Raw genomic sequence first — 11,420 nt, forward strand, 5'->3', positions numbered from 1 at the left:
GCTTATGTCTAAACAATTTCCAGTTATTATCTATATATATATAAAAATGGTGTAAAAATGTATAGTAATTCATAAAATGAGAACGGCTAGGCCGATTTCTGTAAAATTTTTTTTCAGTTATTCGTATTTTCGAGGAGAAGGTCTTTACGGAAGAAAATTTTGGAAAATCTCTCTGGAAAAGTCGGAAAATTGGAAAAATCGAAAATTGAGTTTTTGTATGAAATTTTATTCCTTAATAGCTTTCCAAGTCATAAACTGGAAAGTTCTTAGTGTAAATGATGGAAAATCATGAAAAATTGCGGAAAATTGGAAAAATCGCAAATTAATTTTTTTTACGAAATTTTGTGTGCAATTATTCCTTAATGCCTTCCCAAATGAAAAAAATTAAAGTTCTTAGTGTAACGAGACGTCTTACAAATTAACCGGAGTAATACACCTCATTGGCGTCAATGCCAAAATCCGATAGATGGCGCTGTACATTGACTTACATTTGTTTTGTAAGAAAAAACCAAACAAACCAAACCAAGAGAGTGAGTAAGAAATCACTCACATTCTTATTAGAGTGCTATGGGAAGTATGTATGTTTGTATTAAAGCAAAGCACAATTATCCGAAAAATAATGAATAGATCGAAATGAAGACATTTTCTTATTGGATTACTCAAATTTAGATGGACTTGGAATGCTATCTTCGCTTGCTTTTGCTGAACATTAGAGGCCCCACATCCTTCGATTCCCTTCGTACTGTGGATGGTGTGCTGTGCGCCACTTTTTAGGAGGCTTACCAACGTTTGAATTTGCTCGAAAACGATTCACATTGGGACTTAACGCTCGCCGACGCAATTGTTTCTGCGTCAGCGAATCAAATTCGTACATTGTTTGCGATCATCATAGCCACATGTAATTCATCGAATCCAACCGCATTATTTGACAAATACAAGGACGATATGGCTGACGACATTTTGCACAGAATTTGCACGACAACTTTGAATTTCGATCTTGAAATTAACGAAGAGATACGCAACGAAGTTTTAGTTCTGGTCGAAGACATGTGCTTGCTCATGTGCGGCAGTCTCCTGTCGACATTAGGATTGCCAGCGTCCAATCGTTCGATCCACGATGCATTCAATTCCGAATTGCAACGAGGGAAAGCATAGGATCGAGATGAGCTCGCCGAAAGAGTCCGAACAAATGTGCCATTATTGAATCCCGAACAGAAGAACGTGTACGATTCTCTAATGAAGGTTGTTGACGATGGAGCAGGAGGCATTTACTTTCTCGATGCTCCAGGTGGGACAGGCAAGATATTCGTCATTTCGTTGATTCTGGCAACAATTCGGTCAAGATCACAAATTGCGTTAGCTGTTGCATCTTCTAGAATTGCTGCCACATTGTTGGAAGGCGGTAGAACTGCACATTCCGCTTTGAAGCTGCCGATGAATCATCACAAAGTTGACGATCCAACGTGCCCAATAACCAAGAATTCGGCGACAGGCAAATTGATGCGAGCATGCAAAATCATCATTTGGGATGAATGCACGATGGCGCATAAACGAGTTTTGGAGGCAGTTGATCGAACAATGAAGGATCTACGAGGTGATTTAAGACGATTTGGTGGGGCTTTGATATTGCTCTCCGGAGATTTCCGTCAAACACTTCCCGTCATGCCGAAATCTTCTGCTGCTGATGAACTTAACGCATGCCTAAAATCTTTGTTTTTGTGGCGGCATGCCCAGAAGTTGCAATTGACCACAAACATGAGAGTCGCATTGCAGAACGACCCATCGGCTGCTGAATTTTCGAGACAACTGCTGGAGCTTGGCAACGGCCAAATTCCTATTGATGTTTCGACTGGATTGATATCGTTCCCTGAAAATTTTTGTGAATTCACATCGTCCAAGGAGGAACTCATCAGCAAAGTGTTCCTCGGCATTCCACAAAATTACAAAAATCTCGATTGGATTGCTGAACGGGCAATACTAGCAGCGAAGAATAAGGACGTGGATAGCTTAAACTTAATTATTCAAAGTCAAATCGCAGCGCAACTGCACACGTACAAATCTGTTGACTCCGTAACCGATCAAAATGAAGCGACTAACTACCCGACGGAATTCTTTAACTCGCTTGATATACCAGGAACTCCCCCGCATAATTTACAGCTGAAGGTGGGATCGGTCATAATTATGTTGCGGAATCTCAATCCTCCAAAATTGTGCAACGGTACGCGGCTGTCCGTCAAAAACCTAATGAACAATGTGATTCAGGCGACAATCATCAAGGGCAAATTCAAAGGAGAGGAAGTACTTATCCCACGAATTCCCATTATTCCAATAGACCTTCCTTTCCAATTCAAGCGGATTCAGTTCCCCGTTCGATTAGCATTTGCGATGACAATCAATAAATCGCAAGGCCAATCACTTGAAGTCTGTGGGATTAATCTTGAATTTCCCTGTTTTTCGCACGGTCAGCTATACGTTGCATGTTCGCGTGTTGGGAAACCGTCTTCGTTATTTGTTTTTGCGCCGGAAAAAAACCAAAAATCATTGTTCATCAAATCGCTCTCTATTGATTACATCAAATAAGTCATATTGAAAATTTAAACATTTGTGTCGTATTATTACTCTAAAGTTTGTCTGAAGGCTTAAAATTGGGGCGAGACGAAGTTCGCCGGGTCCGCTAGTTTATTTTTATTTATTTAATTTTTTTTTTTGCAGCATCAGGTCTAACTTCAGCAAATAATAGTTCCTATAAATTTCAAGTTTAAAAGCATGGTTTTTTACTTCAAGAACCGTTCGGCCAAAAATTCAACCAATGATTTAGTATTTCCAATTTGAAGTTAAACTGAGTTGCTGCTAGTGATCACATACATATGTTTTGCTGCACACTTTTACATGTCCTTAAATACATTATCCATATAATTGTTCCAATAGAGTAAAAACGCTATAGGTAATTTTCAGCAAAACTAGTAACCTTCTCAAATTTATGGGATAAGCGTTGCCCATTAAAATCTATATTTGAAGAAGAAGCAAATGCAAATCAATATTAATAATGCCACATAAACAATAACTTACCGCACACGGCTTTTGAGATCTTAAGAGCAATAACTTCAAAAGTTTTTGCGTTGCAATGTCACATTTAAACCAATCAATATCGTAAACGGCAGTTGAGATCTCTAAACTTTGATAGTACACTTCATTGGAGAAGTAATATAATAGGGTAATTTGTGTGAGCATCATTAATAAGTACCCTAATATAATGCATTTTTGTATAACAGCTTTCACCTGTAAAATAAGAAAATAAGTACTGTTAAAAAATTCTTAACTGTTGTTACTCCTTTTAATTTGGACTTACTAATATTAAAGATAACAGCATAATACACAAAACTATGATGAATAATATAAAGTCAATCAGGGCTACCATTGACGCCAGCTCGTTTACCTTTTCAATGAAACTAAAACAAGGAACACATGTATTGTTATTTAAGTTTATAGTTCTTAGTTTAATACGTACTGTATAAGCTTTACATGAAGCTTTATACATTCAATGATCTCCCCTTCAACAATCTTCGATGATAATTCTGTTGATAGTGACCTTAATTTATATTGTAAAACCTTTGAGATTGCAATGGCGAAGATAAAAAATGACACAAACAATCCGGTAAAGGGTATAAATATACACATTCCAGAAAAATTTAAAACGCTTTGAGCCGCAAATATTATTTCATACCATGGACTTTGATATTCATCAAAATAAGGAGCGTATAAACCGAAAATGAATTCTGGAATAATATAAATTTATTTTATCTGAGGAATTATTTTGCAAAAAAAAATTATATTTATATATATCGTCACCATAAATGCCCGAAGACGTAACCCACAAAACCAAAACTTTACAGGAGAAGCAAAAAACGTTATAAAATGAAAAACTATTTTATAGAATATCAATCGTATGAGGGCGAGTATTTGGGGTATTATCAATCATGTATGAATGGGAGTAAGTAATGAAACTAAAACCGCGAAAACGCATGGTTTCGGGATTCGTCATTACAATAAAATCTGCAATGTTATCCTATTTTCCGAAATGCCATTTATTGAATAGGATCGTTATTTTTGAACGTAGAAGCTTGAAGCCAGAGCATGTATTTTAGCTTTACGCAACAGATTCCATCGATTTTCATGTGGGTTACGTCTTCGGGCATTTATGGTGACGATATATTTCAAACGTATATGTTTAATTTTTATACGAACCTTTTCTTTCCGATAGAAGGGGAATAATTGAAAATCCCATCAGGGTTAATATTCCTATTGATAGATTTGCCTTCGAAAACTTCAGTGACATTTCTGAGTGTTGCTGCAATATTTGTCTTATTTCCAAATCACATTCCATTACCAACTCTGCATACAAACTTTTAATATACTCGAACAATCGAGAAAATTTTTGACGATTTTTTACCATATTAATACCTCTCAAGAAGGTATTGAACATTAACATGGTCATATAGATGTCGTGTATCTTATCCTTGAGCTCCCTTTGTGTATAATACAAATCCAAAAGTTGAGATAAATTCAACAAGAAGAACGGTATATAGGAGAAATATTGACGCCAATTATCGTCAATAAGTACAGACCAAAATTTTAAAATCTTTACGTTGAACCACAGCATTACAACATCTTCAATCCTGTAAATTTTTGGAATATAATTGACGATTTTTCCATCTTCTCTTTTATTGACCAATCTCATCCTTTTATCCGTATAAACCTTGTAGTAACGTTTATAAATTAAGTAATTTTACCACTGATCAATTTTGATTCGAACAATACAGTTTTTGACTTCCGTATTCGTTTTTTATTCATTAAAATAATTAATTATTAACACATTATTTTCAGAAGTTTTCACATTGGAAAATTGTTTAGAAACTTTTGCTTCCGGCATTTTCAATGTAGATTTTCAAGTTTGTTATGCATGCAATTAAATTTATGAATAAATTTAACGGGATGTGACAATAGTTTCATTGGTGACATTTGAATAACGGCAGTACATATACGCAGCCTAAACTTCATCGGTAAACAATTTAGAAACAGTGCGTCGAGTTTTATTTCGTAACTGCAGAATATAGGGAAAATAATTTCTAAGGGCAGTTGTCTATAAATACACAAGCAAAGCAGTACATAAACACACACATATGTCACGGTGCGCCTTAACTAACTTTAAATGGAAGGTGCTTACACCCGCGAAGTTTTTGCAGATTCTGAAACTACAATGTTCTTAGATGAGAAAAATCAAAAAACCAAAAAAAAAAAAATCGCAGGAGGGTTTTTAAATAAATCGCGATCAAAGTTCGCATTTTTAGGGGTTTTTTTAGGTGTTCACGATTTTGCTTGGAAACGGAAGGTGTTTTTGAAATGGGACTAAAGAAGATTTTGTAGCAGTAAAAATTCTCTATAAAATTAGCCTTTATGATATTTTCGTAAGGTTTACCGTTTTTGAGATATAGAAGTTTAAACTGGGACTATGCACTGCCTGTATCGCCTCCTTATAAAACAATGTCATGCACGTGCGCCTAAAATAACTTTTAATGAAAACCGCTAACACATGGGAAATTTTTGCGGATTTCGAAACAGCAGTAGATGACAAAAAATCCAAAAACAAGAAAAAACTGTAGAGGGATTTTTTAAATAAATCGCGGTTAAAGTTCACATTTTTAGGTTGTTTTTAAATTTTCACGAATTTTCTTGGAAACCGCAAGTCCCATCTAAATAGGACTAAAGCAAATGTTGTAGCTGTAATAATTCTCTACTCGATTAGTCTTTACGATTTTTTACTAGGTTTGACCATTACGAAGCAAAATCCAGAAAACATAAAAAAACCCTAAAAATGTGAACTGCGATTATTTAAAAATCCATACAGCGATTTTTTATTATTTCTGGATGTTTCTCACCTATTACCATAGCTGTTTCAGAATCCGCTAAAATAAACGGTTTACATTAAAAGTTAGTTAAGGCACATTCTGCATGACATTGTTTTATACGGATTTGAACTTTTTAACGATGAGGCACATTTTGCCCGTATGAAAACGTACATATATACCCTCGTTAGCATAAATGCTGAGGGTATAAAGATCTGTTGGGCAGTACCAATAGTCTTCCATTTTTTATACCCTCAGCATTTATGCTAACAAGGGCATATACACTTTCATACGGGCAAAATGTGCCTCATCAAAATAATGGTTTTAGACCCCAAGTATGTTTGGACGAAAAGTGTTTTAGACAATTTGGAGTTGATTTAGCCCTGTCCGTCCGTCTGTCTGGTTGGAGCGCACGATAACTCTCGAACGGATCAACCGATTCGGTCCTAAATTTGGCTTTCGTATAAGTTTGCCCAAACTTAGTTTAAGTTCGAAGATGGGTTATACCGGTCCACTCCTTCTGGTACCTCCCCCACAAAAGTTCGAAAATTTTCGGAAAATTTGTGCGCAAAAAGCTTTGAATATCGTGAAATTCCTACCAGACTTAGGTGAGGTTCTAATATAGACTCAATCGATTCACTCCTTCGGTTATCTCCCTCACAAAATTTGGGAAAAGTTCAGTTTAGGACCAGCTCTCGAATCGCTTTGATGTTTGTTGTGACAACTTGCAACAACGCGAAAGTCCACACTTCCTGAGAAATTAGCCTGAAAGTTGCCAACAAACCAATAACACCGTGTGAAGTGGTTGGAGCGCTAGATAACTTTCGAACGAATCTGCCGATTTGGTACAAAATTTGTCTTTCGTAATATTTTGTTCACAGTTAGTTTAATTTTGAGATTAAGCCATGTCGGTCAACTCCCTCAGGTACCTCCTCAAAAAAGTTCAAAAATGTTCGGAAAAATTGTGCGCTCGATAACTCTTGAAGGAAGTGACCGATTTGGTCCATACTTTACACATCCTAATATATCTACTAGATGTAGTTCAGGTTCGAAAATGGACTATATTTGTCTACTCCTTCGGGTACCTTCCACACAAAATATCGGATAAGTTCACTTTAAGACTTAAATTTTTGTTGGAGCAACTTGCAATCGCTGTCTCAAATACGACGGTGAAAGTTTCTGCAGGGGCAAGTCCATACTTCTTATAAAACCAGTGGCTGGAGAGCAAGATAACTCTCGAACTGATCAATCGATTTGATTCAAAATTTTGCCTTCGTCATATTTTGTCCAAACTTAGTTTCAGTTCGAAGATGGGAAATACCGGTCCACAACTTCCGATACTTCGCCCCAATATTTAAAAAATGTCACTAAAATGGTATGCATGATATCTCTTGAACGGGGCAACCAATTTGGTCCAAATTTTGGATCTCCTAATATCGGTCCTCTCCCCACAAAAACTACAAACATTTGTGTCTAAGTGCAGTTCAAGGTCTATTCGAAGATCCTTTTGAAATGTATATCGATGCCTTTCCAGCAAAACTTTTGAGTTTTAATCCAAATCCATGGTTTTGTCGTTTCATACGCCCAAAATTTTTGAAACCCCCCTAAATTCATAAGAGTTTTGAAAAATATGTGTTTCAATTTACACAGGCGTAGGGTATATCTCTGTCGGCAAAGCCGACTGATTCTTTCTCATTTGTTTGTATTCAAACTCAAATAACTTAAAAGAATACATTTGTCAAGCAAATTTTTACTATTTTTATGGGGGCCGACTTTAGGAACCACAAAAGTATAGCTTTTCCTATAGTTGGCATGGGTGTAAAAGATATGAATTTTCACGATTATTATTAGCTCAACTTGCTTCAAAATTGGGAATAACGTTTAGTACCTACTCTAGAGTCATATTTAAATCGATTTTTGAATAATGGATATGTAAATCGTGAGTTAAACCACTAAAATGCATGGTTCGATATTAGTCCGTAATGATTGGCCGACTATTGGTGCAATAATTTATTATAGTGTTCGTAAAGCCGTCTACATAAAGAAAAAATGTTTAAATAAAATATAATAATCAAAATAAAGGTCGAACTAAATAATAAAAAAGAATAAAGAAAAAATGTTTAAAACGCGGACTATTGGTGCACTAGCCTATACCTCAATACAAAACAAGTAAGCCAAGGCGTGTCCTAAGACACCACTTGTTGAGAAGATTTACATGGCTGAAATACTCAGAAAATGTCACCAAAATTACTGAAGGTATTTTGCCACCGTTGACAAATTTAAGTTGCCTTGCTGGGTAATCGTTCTGAAAAAAATGTGGCAAAGCGACCCGTGCTGCATGTATGTATAAAAATCCAATTGGACAATTAATATGCTAAGGCACCATTTAATTTGCAATAATGCAAAAGCCGGGAATGGGAAAATGTGGTTCTCTACACAAAACCCATTATACGAGGGCCACTAAAAACCCTTCCGGCCTAGGCAACACGCTGAGTCGCCAGGCGTCAATTGACATTTTTTTTGGAAATCAAGCGTTCATGCAATATCAAATGTTAGTTGGTGTAATAAATGTACAAGGATGCCTCTACCTCACGGTACATACAATTGCGATCTTGCATTATCCGTTCACGCACGGCTTAATTTTGTCTGGCACAACGACAGTTTTTTGAAGACCCTCACGAACATCGTTTTTTTTTTGGCGAGTTGACGATTGAATTCATTGAACCAGTTTTTCATAGTGGTATAGGATGGTCCTTTATCGACATACAAAGATTTAATTTGATCGATGTACTCTTGCCGATTTTTTCAAGTCACTGTAAACAACACAACACATGGTCGTATGTGAAACTGTACTGAGTACGCTTAGGCTAAAAACTGTCAAACTTTCCAAAAAAAATTCAAATGACGGCTGGCGACACTGCGTGATGCCTAGGACAGAAGGGTTTTTGGTGACCCTCGTACATTAGGCAGTAGGACCGTTATCTAGCAGACACGTTATTGCAATTTGCATCAGGGGGAAAGGTCAGTAGATATTTTTCCATATTTGGCTACTTTGCCGGTATATATCCTTCAGGAAATAAAATATAGACAAAAAATATATATATTTTTTATTTTTCATACAAAAGTAATGGTCCATTTCACCCGCTAAATAATGCCAGAGTATCAACCAAAATTATAGGCATCTTCTTCGACCTACAGTCCTACCTTGTACAAAATTTCGTGACTATCGTGCTATAATTGCGACCTCTAGCGACCAACACAATTGACATCAATAGAAAGGTCAAGCATTCCTCTTCCAAGTACAGCTTACTTTCCCGGAATGTATCTTCCAGGAATAAAGATATAAGCTGTATATTTAAATTTTCACAATTTTCACACTAACGGTGTGATGCATTTAACCCTCTAAATATTATAACTTACCTTTTACTTTCTTGAAATATATAGAACGCTTCTTTTTGTATGCAGTGTACAACTGAAGCTAGGTGCAATCTAACATGTTCTTTAATTAATAATCAATATTAACAATTTGTAGCTGTTGCTCAATTACATTTAACCATATAACCTCTTAAGTAATGTAAAATAAGAATACGTAGCATTCAGTAGTGACTGAAACATTTCCAAATTCATGGGATACACTTTACCCACCAAAATCTGAAAGAAATATATTTGTCATTTTGTTAAAAGCCCCATCAAAACTTTTCATACCGCACAGGGCTTTTGGGCCCGCAATATAAACAGCTTTATAGTCTTCTGAGTTGAAACATCAAAATCGAACCAATTGCTTTCATAGGCCGCTATGGCAACCTTCAAACTTTCATCGTACAATTCATTGGCGAAGTAATACATGATGACACTCTGGCCGAAAATCAGAAATATATAAGAACAAATTACGACTATTTGGCCAACAGTTTCCACCTAAAAATGTTGTATGAGACAAATTTTTAAAACATAAATTTCTAAAATGTCCAATCTTACTATAACCAATAAAAACAGCATAGCACATAACATAACTCCAAAGGCCATGAATTCAAACAGGAATATATATGTCGTTAAATCGTTGATTGTATCCACAAAACTGACAGAACATTGAACAAATTAAGAAGTTATAGTAGCATAATTGTTCAACTTACTTGATCAATTTCAATTGATATTCAATACACCAAACAATGACCTCTCTAGCCTTCTCATGGCTAACATCTTTCAAATTTCTCAATTTGTGTTGTAGAACTTTACACATCAGTATACAGAAAAGTATAAAGGACACAATTAAATTGGTAAAGGGTAGGTACATGCAGCATCCGGCTGGGGTAATGATTAGTTGGAACAGAAAGCATATCTGGTAAAAAGGAGTTTCGTATTTATCTATTCCGGGAACATATATGCCAAAGGGTAAAACTGGAACGAAACAAAGATGATGAGATGAATCCGTTTTAAAAATGAGTATTCTCAGATATATTTTAAAGGAAATATATTAACCTCGTGTTGTTGCAAACAAAGGGTACATATTAAAAGCCACACTTGATGAACAACCCATTATCAAATTGACTTTCGATATAAATCTACAGGCAACTGTACATTCTCGTAGCATTTTTCTTAAAATAGCATCCTCAGAATCCTGAATAAAAAGGTAAATAGAAATAGAAATATAACAATTTAATCCATCAGTATTTTATCATCATTCTTACAACCAAATCGTCATACAACACTTGTATTTTCTCCATAAACTCTTCATATTCAAAACGATTAAAACACAACAGAACAGCTCTCACAATAGCATCGAAAAACAATACAGCTACATAGGCATTCCGAACAATGACATCAATGGGTTCCGTGCTAAAGTATATGTCCAAAAATTGTGTTGTATTTATAAAAATGTAGGGAATCAAGGCAAAATAACGGCGCCAATTGTGATCCAAAAGAAACGACCAAAACTTCATAATACGCAAATTTGTACTTAGCAATGGGACATCTTCTATTGAACGGATTTTCATTGTGATATTGTGCTTTCAAAGTAAATTTCAAAAGTAATCACAAAAATATTGTGATTTGTTTTCACTCGGTTCTGCCACTGTAATGCCAAGTTTACACTTACGCTCCAAAATCCACTGGATTTCACGAAATCCTGAAATACACCCCGGTGTTTACACTTATTTTTTGTTGATTTCAAACATATCACAATGATCAAGGTAGATGCATACGCGAAGCTGATCGAACATTAATTTTCAAAACAAGTTGTTGTAAATTGAATTAATCATCAAAAATATACGACAATATAGAACCCTACAACTTTATTTGGAAAATTATCGTAAAATTATCTATATATCGTATTTATTGTGTATAGTACTAACAAATGAAAAAAATAAAAAAATTATTTTATCGTTGAGACATCATAATAATAAATTTTGATAGATGAAATTTGTGCTCAGAACCTGCACAATATTAGTACTTGCAGTAGTTTTCCCGTTTAGTGCTAAAAATGCGTCCCCGTACTCCGAAATCAAGCAAGACTTGCACCTC

At 35.4% G+C, this 11,420-nt stretch overlaps 2 protein-coding genes across 3 annotated transcripts; both read right to left on the reverse strand.

The window, feature by feature from the left end:
* Positions 1 to 2,904: 2,904 nt before the first annotated feature.
* Positions 2,905 to 7,100, reverse strand: LOC141392258 (odorant receptor 30a-like). Its single transcript, XM_073965210.1, has 4 exons — positions 7,051 to 7,100; positions 3,350 to 3,449; positions 3,070 to 3,279; positions 2,905 to 3,006 (listed from the first exon to the last, which is right to left on the reverse strand). Exons 1-4 carry the CDS (start codon positions 7,098 to 7,100, stop codon positions 2,905 to 2,907), a joined length of 462 nt encoding a protein of 153 aa, XP_073821311.1.
* A 2,097-nt stretch (positions 7,101 to 9,197) lies between these two features.
* On the reverse strand, positions 9,198 to 11,012 carry LOC141392803 (odorant receptor 30a-like). 2 transcript variants are annotated; one of them, XM_073965770.1, is made up of 7 exons: positions 10,996 to 11,012; positions 10,589 to 10,906; positions 10,380 to 10,518; positions 10,034 to 10,298; positions 9,879 to 9,978; positions 9,609 to 9,818; positions 9,356 to 9,554 (listed from the first exon to the last, which is right to left on the reverse strand). In XM_073965770.1, exons 2-7 carry the CDS (start codon positions 10,892 to 10,894, stop codon positions 9,453 to 9,455), a joined length of 1,122 nt encoding a protein of 373 aa, XP_073821871.1. In that variant the 5' UTR covers positions 10,895 to 10,906; positions 10,996 to 11,012; the 3' UTR covers positions 9,356 to 9,452. The 2 variants fall into 2 exon arrangements, with proteins under 2 accessions (XP_073821870.1, XP_073821871.1); XM_073965769.1 differs by lacking the exon at positions 10,996 to 11,012 and having other exon boundaries at positions 9,198 to 9,554; positions 10,589 to 10,977.
* Positions 11,013 to 11,420: the final 408 nt, after the last annotated feature.

Source organism: Musca autumnalis, unplaced genomic scaffold (assembly GCF_047663935.1).
Source record: "Musca autumnalis isolate F117 unplaced genomic scaffold, ASM4766393v1 scaffold_2, whole genome shotgun sequence".
Classification (NCBI taxonomy): domain Eukaryota; kingdom Metazoa; phylum Arthropoda; class Insecta; order Diptera; family Muscidae; genus Musca; species Musca autumnalis.